Genomic DNA, 13713 nt, shown 5'->3' with positions numbered 1-13713 from the left:
GCTGTTTCCTGAACGAGGCACCAACGTGCCACCGAGGCAGGTGCTGGCGGGCGGTCGCTGGGGGGGAGGGGTCCCGGGCGGCGGGGAGCAGGGCGGCTGTGCCCGGGGCAGGGGGGAGCTCCCCGCTCCGTCAAGCGCGCTCGTGGGGAAGGGGCCCAGGCCGCACAGGAGCCGGGACCAACTGGACACAGACGTGAACCCCGGCACGGCCAGCCCACGGGGGCAGCCGGCAGCCACACGTGGACCGGGTGGTGGCACAGCGAGGTGGGGACAGCCAGGGGCGGGCGGTGCCGAGCTGGCTCCCGCACGAGAGACGAGATCGTCTTAAGACGACAAGGCCGGAGGGCTCCCCGCTCGAGGAGGAAACCAGGGCGGCCCAGGGCAGCATGACTCAGGGCCGACTTCTCACCGGGCGGCAGCAGGAACCTCCACGGGCTGGAAGCAGTGGCCCACGGAGCCACGTCCAAGGAAGTGACCCTCCGAGATGCACACGAAGCGAAGCCACTCAGACGTGGACAGAGACCGGGAGAACCCACCGCCAGCTGCCCTGCCCTACGACGACAGCGCGCTTCAGGCCGAAGGGAAAGGAGAGCCGCCGGTAACGAAGCCCCGGAGGTGGTCAAGTAAAGGGTGTGTCTGTGTGCCTTTGTCTCAAGACCTTCAAGAAATGGGAGGTTTTTTTTCGTTTTTTTTTTTTGTTTGTTTTTTGTTTTTTTTTTTTATTTTTGGGACAGAGAGAGACAGAGCATGAACAGGGGAGGGGCAGAGAGAGAGGGAGACACAGAATCGGAAACAGGCTCCAGGCTCCGAGCCATCAGCCCAGAGCCTGACGCGGGGCTCGAACTCACGGACCGCGAGATCGTGACCTGGCTGAAGTCGGACGCTTAACCGACTGCGCCACCCAGGCACCCCCAAGAAACGGGAGTTTAAAATCATTCGCGTGCCGTGTTCCTGGGTAACACCTGTGGATGCCGTATGCGTCCCCACAGCACACGTGGTTATACGTCAACGAGACGGCACGCAGCGGGGGAGGGGTGTGGGGGACAGCGCTGCTGAATCTCACCACAGGTAAGTCAGCTTTCACGTCAAGTACGTAGCGATGGGTGCGCGGCCTAATTCTTAGGCAATCACGGAAAATAACAACACGTTGCCGGGATATCAGCCGCAGAATCGAACGTGTGTCGATTCGGTGGGCTCGGCCACCCTGACACAGCACCCCAGGCCGGGGCCGGGCTTTACCAGCGGACACGGTCCTGGAGGCTGGCTGGCGTCCAGGAGGGCCTGTCCCCGGTTCCCCGCTGGCACCTTCTCTGTGTGCCCTCGCCGACCTCTGGGGCGGGGAGCCAGTGAGCTCCCCGGTGTCTCCTTTCTTTGTTGCTGTTTTACGGTTTTGTTGACATAAATACAACGTGCTTTTCCCCCCTTCTTCTGGTGTCTCTTCTTATAAAGACACCAACCATATCGGACTGGGGTCCCACCCAAGGACCTCATTTACCTCTTAGAGGCTCAGTCTCCAAATAGAGTCACGTGGCAGGGGGTCAGGGCTTTAACGTGAATTTTGAGGGGAAACGATCCGGCCCGTAGCAAAATCATACACTAAAAATACTTAATGCGAAAAAGGCAGTTAAGGAGACACAGACAACAAATCCCAAGACATACGTAAAATAATAGCAAAATGGCAGACATATATCCAAACATACTAATAACGGTGTTAACTATCAGTGGACCAAGCAGTCCAGTCAAGAGGCAGGGATTTTAAGAATGAAACCAGGCAGGAAGGAAAACATCTCATACTGTCTGCAACAGGCACACTTTGCATTCAGACACAAATAGGCTGAACATTTTAAAATGGGAAAAGATACGCTATGCAAACCGTCACCAACCTAAAAATTAAATGAAGAAAATCCCACCATCAAACATAATTACTGAGGCGGGAACGTATCAGTAGAAATGAGACCTGTACGCCGAAAACCGCAAAAGATCCCTTGGGTAACTCAGAGATGCGAGAAGCGAGGAGACGTCACCAACGGATCCCGAGACTCAAAACTCTTAAGATACCAGTTCTCCCCCAAACTGATTTGCAGATGCAATGTAACTGCTATCAAAATTTTAGCAGGATTTTTTGGTAGAATTTGACAAATGGATCTTACGATTAATGTAAAAACGCAAAGGACCTAGAACAGCCAAGATTATTTGGGTAAATTAAGAACAAAGTCAGACGGCTCCCACTGATTTCAAAATTTACGGTAAAGCAAGACTAAGAAGATGGTATTTTGGGGGCGCCTGGGTGGCTGAGTCGGTTGAGCATCCGACTTTGGCTCGGGTCATGATCTTGCGGTCCGTGAGTTCGAGCCCCGCGTCGGGCTCTGTGCTGACAGCTGGGAGACTGGAGCCTGTTGCAGATCCTGTGTCTCCCTCTCTCTGCCCTCCTCCGTTCACGCTCTGTCTCTCTCAAAAATAAACATTAAAAAAAACTTAAAAAAGATGGCATTTTTGAAATTTTTATTTATTTTTAAGTAATCTCTATACCCAACGTGGGGTCAAACTCATGACCGTGAGATCATGAGTCACATGCTCCACCAACTAAGCCAGCCAGGCATCTCCAGGAACACAGTATTTTGATTAGCGGAAGAGAATACAAAGTGCAGAAGAATACTTTGACAGGACTGACCAATTAACTTCAATTTTGGACTTTTTATATGCAGAATGACAACTGACTCTTACGTATGGCTCTTGTATCCTACAATCTTACCAACCTTGTTTATGATTCCTAGTATTCTTAAAGATCCCTCATGATTTTCTGCACACAAGGGCACACCGTCTACAATAAAGACACTCTACTCATTCTCACCCAATCGATGTGCCTTTCACTTCCTTCTCTGGCTTCCCTGCACCGGCTGGAGCCCTCAGTGGATGTCGGACAGGAGAGGGGCTGTGGGCTGGAGGCATCTCACCATGTCCCCGGTCTCAGAGTACAGCATGATCCCTCTCAACAGTACCTGGTCAGCTCTGGGCTTTCTGCAGACGCCCTTTACCTGGCGAAGAGGTTGCCTTTTATTACATGTTTCTTGAGAGTTTCTACAGTGAATGATTGTAGAATTTTGTCAAATTATCTGTTGAAAAGCTCTAATGGTTTTTTGGGTCCTTTATTTCTACTAGTATACTAATTAGTCGATCTTCAGATGTCAAATAACCTTGAATTCATAGGATAAATCCCACTTGGTGATGGCATACAATCCTTTTCCTAGGTTGCTAGATTTGATTGCCTCATACGTTTTTGAAGAATTTTGTATCCATATTCATAAGGAATACCGCTCAATTATTTTTCTTGTGCTGTCATTGGCTTTAAGATATTGCTGACCTTATGAAAACTGGAAAAGTGTTCAGTCCCCTCCTACTTTCTAAAAGAACTCATATAGGACATTAGCTCATTAAACGTCACATAAAATTCACCCATAAAGCTATTGGGAAAAGGGCTTTTCTTTATGGAAAGATATTAAAATTACTAATTCAACTTCTTGATGGAGGTCTATCCAGATTTACTATTTCTTCTTGAGGTAGTTTTGATAATGTCTTGATAGGAATTTATTCATTTCACGTAAGTCATCTACTTTGGTAATACACAAGTATTCACAATATTCTTATAACCCTTTTAATATCTGTAGGGCGTATAGTGGTACTCCTGATACTGGTAATTTGTGCTTTCTTGGTCACTGTAGGTAAAAAGTTTACCAATTTTGCTCATCTTTTCAAAGGACAAGCTTTAAGCTCCACTGACTTTTCTCTGAGAGTTTTCTATTTTATACATTTCAAATTTATTTCGTTGTAGTTAACTCCCTAAGGTGGAAGCTCACTGGTTTTAGGTCTCCTTCCTTTCTCATGCATTTTTTTAATGTTTTTTTTTTTTTAACTTATTTTTGAGAGAGACAGAGCAAGTGGGAGAGGGGCAGAGAGAGAGAGGGAGACACAGAATCTGAAACAGGCTCCAGGCTCTGAGCTGTCAGCACAGAGCCCGACACGGGGCTCAAACTCACGAACTGTGAGATCATGACCCAAGCCGAAGTCAGATGCTCAACTGACTGAGCCACCCAGGCTCTCACACAAGCATTTAAAGCTATACATTTCCCTCTAAGCACTGCTTCACCTGCATCTTGTATATTTTGATATGTTGTATTTTCTTTCATTCATTTTCTGGTGTTACTAGAGATTTTTTCTCCTTGATCCATTAAAAGCTATAATTGTGTTAATACTTGTTTTATTATCAGATTTTCCTTCTGCTGACTTCCAATTTAATTCCACTGTAGTCTGAAAATACACTTTATGTGATCATGATCCCTTTAAAGGTGTTGGGACTTGTTTTGTATCCTGGTATGTGGCCTACCCTGCAGAGTCCCCCTTTGCCCTGGCAAGGAACGCACGCCGTGCTGTTGTCAGGTGGGGGACAGTGCCGTTCACGTTACTGGAGCGGGGAACTGAAATACCCAAATCTCAACTGTTGAATTAACCATCTCCACTTTTGTCAGTTTTGACCTCATGTACTTTCCATTTTGGTGTGTCTACACTAACAATTATTACGTCTTCCTGGTGTGTTGACCCTTTAATCATCATGAAATGCCCTTCCTGGTCTCTGGTAATATTTATCTTAAAAAACCTGCTTTGTCTGATGTGAAAATAGCCTCCCTAGCTCTGCACTTGCTATGCCTTTTCCCATAATTTTTCTATTTGTCTCCTTGAATCTACAAGTGTGCCTTCTGTCAGGGTAGCTCTTGTGCCGTCTGACAATCTCCGCTCTTCCACTGGGGTGTTCAGCGCGTTCACATTTAATGTCGGCCCCGATGGATCACATCTGTGTGTGGCCACGATGCTATTTGTTTCCTTTTACCTTCCTGGTCTAGCTGCCCCGTCAACCTCTGAGAAGAGAGCACTGAGATCTCTAAGAGCGAGTCTATTCCTTTCCCTCTCGTCTGCTTTTGCTTCGTTAATCGCCTCTGTTTTTGCATGCGTACCGCTGAGGCGTCGCTCGTCTCCAGAAACGTCCTTTGTCCAAAACCACTTTGTTCGTTATTCACACCGCAGCTCCAGCTCATCTGCTTACTGTCCACACAGTGCGGTTTCCACCCTGTCCTCCGCTTCCTTGTGCTGCTGGATTACAGGCCTCCGGCGGACAGCGCGTGGCTGCAGCTTCTCCACCCGGTCTAACGAGCTCTGCCTTTTCATCGGTCTTTAGTGTTCGCGATGAAGGGAAGCATTGATAGGATCTGGTTTGTACCTATTCTGCTATTTATCGTCTACGGTCTCATGTGTCTTTTCCCTTCTAGTCTGCCTCGCCTTCTTTTGTGGCAAACAAATGCCTTTTAATGCAATATTTGAATTCCTCTCGACTTAACTGTATCTTTGAAGTCATGTTTGTTTGTGTTTACTTGAAACAAATCGACTTCCAGGTAAGGCTGACTTCATTCTGCTGGGCCGTGTCACCTCTGCTCCGACGCGGCCCTGTCCCCCGCTCTGTGCGTACCGCCCCAGGTGCTGGTTTGTTGTGTTACACTTGCCACTTCCACCAACTCAGGTCTGCAAAGTACCAGAGAACGAGACCCTGTTCCCTCCAGTCCCGTCAGTGTGTATCCTTCGCTCAGTGCCTCCCATTGGATTTCCTGTAGGGCAGGTCTGCTAGCGACCCTTGTTTGAGTTACTCTGTAATGTGTTTATTTTGTCTCAACTCGATTTCTTTAATATTTATTTGAGAGAGAGTGAGCATGGGGGAGGGGCACAGAGAGAGAGAGAGAATCCCAAGCAGGCTTCAAGCTGTCAGTGCAGAGCCCGATGTGGGCCTCAATCTCAGGAACCGTGAGATCACGACCTGAGCCGAAATCAACAGTCAGAAGTTTCACCAACTGGGCCACCAGGCACCCCTGTTTTGTGTAAACTTTTAAAGGAGAACTCTATTAGATACAGAATTCTTGGCTGACCCAGGCCTGGGGGGTCTCTCAGCCTCTGTTAGAATTGAAGGTCTATAACTCTTAAAACTGCTGAAGACAGAAAAGACAAGGAAAGTGACTGAGACACAGCGGCTGTATGAGACGCGGGGTATCCTCACAGGGGACTCTGAGCCCGAGAGCAAACAAGGCTTCTCAACGGTCAAGGGCAGAACCATGCTGACGCTGAGCTGCCTGCAGGCTGGGCTGGTGCTGTGAGTACCCCTGTCCTTTGTGGGGGGGCTGGGGCGCCATGCCTGCAACATGCTCTCAGTGGTTCAAAGAAACACGGACTATAAAGGGTAGGCAGCAAATGTGGCAAAATCTTAACAGTTGGGGAATCTGGGTAAGGGGAACAGGGAGTTTCTCATACTTTTCTTACCATTTTTCTGTGTTATTTCGGAAATATTTTCAAAACAAATTATAAAAATACCAGGTTGGGACACTCATATTACAATATATCTCAAAATACACTGTAAAGGTTTTGGAGAAAGATAAATATTAAGAACTAGAATAAAATGATATAGGTATGGAAAAAATCTGTCCAAACAGAAATCTGGAAACAAACAAAAATTAACAGATTTGAGAACATAAAAATGTTAAGCATTTATGGCACAAAAACAGACACTCGGATCAATGGAACAGAACAGAGAACCCAGAAATGGACCCACAAACGTATGGAAAGCTAATCTTGGACAAAGCAGGAAAGAATATCCAATGGAATAAAGACAGTGTCTTCAGCAAGTGGTGCTGGGAAAACTGGACAGCAACATGCAGAAGAATGAACCTGGACCACTTTCTTACACCAGACACAAAAAGAAACTCAAAATGGATGAAAGACCTAAATGTAAGACAGGAAGCCATCAAAACCCTCGAGGAGAAAGCAGGAAAAAGCCTCTTTGATCTTGGCTGCATCAACTTCTTACTCAACACGTCTCCAGAGGCAAGGGAAACAAAAGCAAAAATGAACTACTGGGACCTCATCAAAATAAAAAGCTTCTGCACAGCGAAGGAAACAATCAGCAAAACTAAAAGGCAACTGACAGAATGGGAGAAGATATTTGCAAACAACATATGAGATAAATGGTTAGGATCCAAAATCTGCAAAGAACTTATCAAACTCAACACCCCAAAACCAAATAATCCAGTGAAGAAATGGGCAAAAGACATGAACAGGCACTTCTCCAAAGAAGACATCCAGATGGCCAACAGATGCACGAAAAGATGCTCAACATCACTCATCATCAGGGAAATACAAATTGAAACCACAATGAGATACCACCTCACACCCGTCAGAATGGCTAACATTAACAACTCAGGCAACAACAGATATTGTGAGGATGCGGAGAGAGAGGATCTCTTTTGCACTGTTGGTGGGAATGCAAACCGGTGCAGCCACTCTGGAAAACGGTATAGAGGTTCCTTAGAAAATTAAAAATACAACTACCCTACGACCCAGAAATTGCACTACTAGGCACTTATCCAAGGGATACAGGTGTGTGTTTCGAAGGGACACATGCACCCCCATGTTTATAGCAGCACTATCGACAACAGCCAAAGTATGGAAAGAGCCCAAATGTCCGTTGATGGATGAATGAATAAAGAAAATGTGGTATATATATACACACACACACACACACACACACACACACACACACACAATGGAGTATTACTCAACAATCAAAAAGAAGGAAATCTTGCCATTTGCAACTACGTGGATGGAACTGGAGGGTATTATGCTAAGTGAAATTAGCCAGAGAAAGACAAATATCCTAGGACTTCACTCATGTGAGGAATTAAAGATACAGAACAGATGAACATAAGGGAAGGGAAGCAAAAATAATATAAAAACAGGGAGGGGACAAAACATAAGAGACTTAAATATAGAGAACAGAGTTGCTAGAGGGGTTGTGGGAGGGGAGATGGGCTCACTGGGCAAGGGGCATTAAGAGGACACCTGCTGGGATGAGCACTGGGTGTCATATGTAGGGGATGAATCAGTGGAATCTACTGAACTCATTATTGCACTGTATGCTAACTTGGATGTAAATTTAAAAAAATAATAAAAAATGTTAACCATCTAAAATTTAAAAAAATCAAATATAAAATTAAACAGCAAATTGGATAAAAGATGGATATCCTTCATCTTGAGGATTTCATACACGTGAAGGACAAAAGGGAAAAAGAGATAATTCACAGTCAAAAACAAGAAATGACTAAAATGAGGACACTCAGGATCACAGTCACAGCATGAGGACCTGTCCCTTCCAGGCGCATGGGGCAGGACACGCACGAGGCAGGCCCCCCTCCCCCGTGTCACTTCTCGATTCTGATCGATACATCTGGAAGCATTTAGGATGTTCACTGTGTTCCCTTTGGAAACACGCGCCAGGGAGAGGACCCAGTGAGGTCCAGGGTCCCACAAGCCCCCGCCCGGACAGTGAGGGGCAAGAGGAGGGAAGGGCGCGGCCAGGCTGGGCAGGCAGACCCCAGGCTTCTGTACGGAAGGGAAGCGGGGCAGGAAGCTCCCATTCGTGCGGCCTCCACGCCTGAGTCCTGTGAAGGCAGATGTGACCCCCACAAGCACGTGGGAACAGCGCACATGCCGGGGCCTGCAGGCCCTGCCCTGCTCCCCACAAAGGTGAGTGGCGAGGCAAGAGCCGGCACCTAAGGGGACCGCGACCTCGGACACCACGGAAACACGGCATCAACGTGTGTCACGAGTTCTCACTGGGGTGTGACAAGGAGCTCCATCCGGGGGAACTGGCTCAACTGGGACACTCCATCCATGGCGGTGGGGGGTGGGGGGAGGGGGCGGGCAGCCGCATCGCGAGCCGGATTCTCTAGAAGCTGGCACAACAGCCCTGAGGGGGGCTAAGGGCAGGGAAGGGGGACAAGAGGCTGTGAGCAGGGTGGATGCCCAGGATGGGGTGCCGCTCAGGCGTGAAAGTGCCGCGGGGAGGCCCCCGGAGCAGGTGCTGGGGGCCCCAAGCCCACTCGGCTGCGTGGGTGGCGGCAAGAGGCTCCAGATGCGACCACGTAGCCTGCATGCGGGCCCTCCTCCGAGGCAGTTGCTAGAATATTCCCTCCAGCAAGAAGCAAAGGTGAGGCGAGAGCAGAGAAGCAAACGGGGTCACACATCACGAATGTGAGGGTCTCCCTCACGGGCCTAAGCTCGGGGGCTTGCTGAGGGCATGAAGGCGACAGCAGAGGGGCCGGGCGGGGGGGGGGGGGCTCACCCTGCTCCCGCCGGGAAGGGGCCTGAGCCTGCGGTGGGCACGGGCACTTGCTCTGGAAACCCACTCGTGACTCCCACACCCGCCAGGAAGGGACCATCTTGCTGGGACAAGAGTACTCGTCAAGGGTCTCCAACGGGCCCAGCAGCCACACCGTTTTGGGGAACAGGTCACTGCCCACGCTGACTTCGTGGCAGGACAGCGCTGCCCTGGGTGGGTTCCACTGGGTTCCCTTCTGTGGCAGGCAGTTCCGTGGCATGTCCGTTGGGGCAGGGGACAGGGACCCCCGTCCATTTGGGGCAGGGGACAGGGACCCCCGCTTACCCATGCGTCCATCATGAGGCGGGCTGATCAGAGAGATTCTTGCCGGGCCAGCCGTGACCTCAGGCTAAGCGTGTAGAAAGAAAACAAGTCAGTTCCTGGAGCTGCCCGTTCCGAGGGCCAGACCCACCCCACTTACCGCGAACCACCGGCTCCAGGCCCACAAGGGCAGGGCGCCCCCCTCCGCTCCCCGGCCCCAGGGGGCTCGCAGCAGCGGGGCGGGGGGGGGGGGGTGTGTTGCTGCACCAAGCGCTTCCAAGAATCTCAGAAGAGAGGAAACGTCAAGTCCTTGGCTGAGGTCAGGAATGTTGAAATCCCACACAGATCCTCATTTTGGGCTCATGATCTCGTCACCCTGCGCTCCGGTGTTGACGGGGTGTTCTCACTCACAGGGAGCCAGCTCTGGCCGCCCCGGTTGTGTTCCCCAGGGGCGGCCCCCCCCCGATCCCCTGAGGATGGCATGCTGGCACTGTCACTAATGATGGGGGGCCTCCTCCGACCACAGAGGCCATGCCGGGCGTGCAGGCCAAGCGCTCCCTTCGCTGCCATGGCCGTCCTGGTCTCACTCCCGTGGCCCCTGACAAGCCCGGCTCCCACCGGTCTGTCTCCAGACCCGGCCACCATCCCCTGTGCCCATCTTCCCAGTTCCCACCCCGGCACACCCACCCCTGTGGCCCCCTGCAGGGTCGCCTCTGCGACCCCAGCCCCTGGCTCACGCCCACCAGCAAGCCTCAACCAGGAAGGACCAGCGCGCTTAGGTGGAGACACTTCAGACAGCGCTGCCCCACCTGGAGGGCGTGTCCATCAACTGCCTGCTCATGCCCCCCGACAGCTTCCGGGTGAAGCGTCCCTCCCGGCCACGCGTCACGTGACAGTGGTGGGCTCGGCAGCTGTCCTCCCACGGGCTAGAGCTCTGGTCCCACCACATTTGGTCCTTCCCATCGGCCCGTCCCCTCCCCCCCACCCCAGGGTGCCCCCTCCACAGCCACGGGCTGAGTCGGGGTGCGCAGATGTCCTGTGCGCTCCTGCCGCCGGCCCTTTGCACCTGCTCCTCTCGCGGTCCCGACCCGCACCTCCGTCCGGCCTGCTCTGCACATCGTTGCCACATGTGCCCCCTGCACGCCAGCTCTCAACAGCGGGCAGAGTGTTTGCAACTCCAACAGGAGAACCCGGCACGGCGCGACGGCGAAAGTCACTCCGCTGAGTTAGAATCGGGTAACTGGTCTCTTCTCACCTTGGCTTCTACCAGCAAGGGTTTCTATTTGCTGGGTCAGCTCTCGAGGCTCCTGTGTCAGGGAGGATCCAGTAACAGGTGAAGAAAAAGGACCTGGAGACCCGGCCGGACGGCCGGGCTGTGCAGGCACAGGGCTGAGCACGGGCTGCGGCGGGCGCCCTGGGTCCCGGTGAGGACCCGTGCTCGGGAGCACGACCGGGAGCCGCGGCCTAGGACGGGTGCTCGCGAGGGCCCCACTGAGCAGAGCAGGGCAGACCCACCCCAGGCGGCACAAGGAAGCCGAGACGCCCCACGGAGGCGGACCACGCCAGGCTGCACTTCGCGGTGTGGACCACAGAGACCGCAAGCGGCAGATGTCTGCGAGGAGGGGTGTGTTCCACGTGCTGCAGGTGCTCCTACAGGGGCTCCCACGGGCACTTCCATAAGCGCTCCCACAGGGGCTCCCACGGGGGTTCCCGTAGGTGCAGCTTCGAGGCTCTCCCTCTATTTACAACTTGCTCACAGAGAGTTCTTCCTGCCAGAGAGCAAATACTCTAGAAAGATCTAGCACTTCCCAGGTGTCAGGAGAGTATGGAAAACTCTGAGTCCAAACCTCCCCTCCAGGGTGTCTGCGGTCCATGTCCTGAGGCTGCCCCCCCGTAGAGCAGCCCCGCGTCCTGCTGGTGGTTTCGGCGCATCCCGGGATGCCGCGTGGAGGCTGCCGGTTCCGCGTCTGTCAGCACAGTGTTTCTGCGTTCCCGATGGCTGACGCGTTTCTCTTTGGGCTCTCCCTCAAGTCGGTTCTCTCACTTTACCGGCCCCCCTCGTTAGCACGTGCCGTAGAGCAGGCCTTCACTGGGTACCTGTGAGTTGTCATTTCCCTGTTCACACCGGCTGACCGTCCTGGGTAGGAAGCTGCAGGCCGGTGTCCGCGTCTGACACGCCATCGGCGCCCTGTGCACTTGCAGGCTGTGTGTCTCTCACCTGCTCTCCCAGGACCCCGGGGTTGGCCAGGGCAGCAGGTGGGAGGGGGACAAGGCCCTCTACGCCCCAGGCGGCTGACCCCAGGCTGCTTGCGCCAGGGGTCCTGTGGTGGGCGTGGCACCTTCTCGACCAGCCGGCCGCAGTGCCCTCACCCTGCTTCCCCTGCAGCCGTGGCCGCTCACCCTGGATGAGCCCGCAGGGGCGGGGACCTCTCCTAAACCACCAGACAATACCCCTCAGGGCAGCCCCACACCGGGGCCGGGGTCCCGTGCTCCCCTCCGCGCCCTGCCCCGGGCCGGCCGTGCCGCCCAGGGTCTCTGGGCCCGGGGTGGGGTTCCCAGGACGCAGCCGCCACCCTGCCCCCACTCCGGGGCTGATGGCGTCCGGGCCCGGGCGCGGGGGTGGACAAGTTTCGGGGGCACTTGCGTCCTGCTCTGGTCCAAGGCGGGCAAACCATGGCCCGGAGCCCAGTCCTGTTGATAAAGCCTTACTGCCGGGCAGCCGTGCCCGTTCGCCTCCATCCTGGAAGCCTCACCTCCCGGAGGCCTGGGGGCAGAGCCTCAACTACTCCCAACCTGCCCTGGACAGCAGCAGGCGCTACCCCCGGTCCGGCACCTCACTGCAGCTTCGAGACTGTGGGCTGTGTTCCGGTCCCTCAACTGTAACAGCCGGGACATGGGGGATCAACTCAGGATGTCAGTCTCTAATCTCCAAAACAAGGCCACACGTGGGTGAGGCTGAGTCCAGCCTCCGGGGCGCCAAGGCCAGCAGGTGGTGCGTGGGGGCCGGGATCCACAGGGCAGCGAGGAGGCGCACCCGCAGGCTCCGTCTCAGATGTGACGGGGGATGGTGAGACAGGAGGGTGGGGCGGAGAACCGGGCGCGGAGGGGAGGCGCACGCTGGCACAGCCACCAGGGACTAGGGCGTCCCTTCCACCCCAGCTCCGAACGGCTTTGCGTTCCTACCTGCTCATCCTGGAATCCAGATTCCTCCTTAATCTGCTTGCAGGACGGCCCCCGTGGAAATGAGCACTACTCCTCACTAACCAACCTGAACACCGGCGTGCATGTCCCGGGGCGACCGGGAGACCGAGCTCCCACGTACCGGGTGTTCGCGGACAGGTAGCACCAGGCGGTGTATGAGTCACCAACACCGAGTCCGTGTGCACCAGGTCGCTCCCTCTGGGGACCCGCTTCCCCATCCTCTATCCTGAGCCTCCTGGCATCTGGCCTTGGGTGGGGGGTGGGGGAGTCCCAGGCCGCGCTCCACCCGGGCCAGGCACCGATGGCCGTAACTTCCGGCCGTGTCTCCTCTGGCCTTGCCCCTCTCTCCAAGGGGGAGCCCTGCCTCTATTCGGGGGCCTCGGGGTCTCCAAGCCTCTGCCTTTCTTGGCCGGACCGGGTGTATCCTGACTTCACTCAGCCTCCCTTCCTTCTTCCCCACCTGCCGCTCACAGAAGGGAGTGTGCTCGAAACCGTCACCCAGGACCTGCTTCGCGAACCACGTCCCCGCCCAGCACAGGATGAAGAGACCCCGCTGTGATCCGTCCCTGGGGCCTTAAACACTTGTGCTTCCTGGAGCTGCGAAAACCACAGACACCGTATGCGGGACGAGGTGGAACCCAGGGAGTAGGCGTACTTACTTTTCTCGCTGGGGAAGGAGTGAGGTCGACCTGCATGGACTCCACCCTGTTAAATGACAAGGGGACAGGGGCCAGGGGCTCGTCCGCGATGCAACAACACCAACCGAGACTCGCGCCGCGGGACCTACGCTCACCTCCAGGCCCTGCGCTGTCGGCCCGCCTGCCTCGCTGGCCAGCGCCCACGCCCACGGAAGCTTTGTCGCCTGGGCGCCGGCCCGCCCACCCCATAGCCCCCTCCCGGCCCTCGTCCTCGCTCCTCTAATCGGGCCTGAGCTCCTGCAAGGCGGCGACAGGAGTAAACATCCTTTTTCCTTTCCTTAACGCTTACTGCCCGACCCACACGCT

The 13713-nt window shown here is 54.1% G+C and overlaps 1 protein-coding gene across 1 annotated transcript in view; it reads right to left on the bottom strand.

The window, feature by feature from the left end:
- Nucleotides 1–13713, bottom strand: part of RNF212 (ring finger protein 212) — a 37295-nt gene that overhangs the window by 2216 nt on the left and 21366 nt on the right. Inside the window, exons 8-9 of the mRNA XM_047094159.1 lie at nt 13369–13414; nt 9533–9596 (exon numbers count right to left, since the gene is read on the bottom strand). Of these exons, the coding sequence (XP_046950115.1) occupies nt 9533–9596; nt 13369–13414 (110 nt within the window). The remainder of the gene's footprint in view (nt 1–9532; nt 9597–13368; nt 13415–13713) is intronic.

The sequence above is a fragment of the Lynx rufus genome, unplaced genomic scaffold, assembly GCF_022079265.1.
Source record: "Lynx rufus isolate CCGP_SWC_20201006 ecotype Redwood Valley unplaced genomic scaffold, mLynRuf1.p SCAF_38, whole genome shotgun sequence".
Taxonomy (NCBI): domain Eukaryota; kingdom Metazoa; phylum Chordata; class Mammalia; order Carnivora; family Felidae; genus Lynx; species Lynx rufus.
Note: the sequence above shows the minus strand (reverse complement) of the source record. Positions and strands in the feature narration are given on the sequence as shown.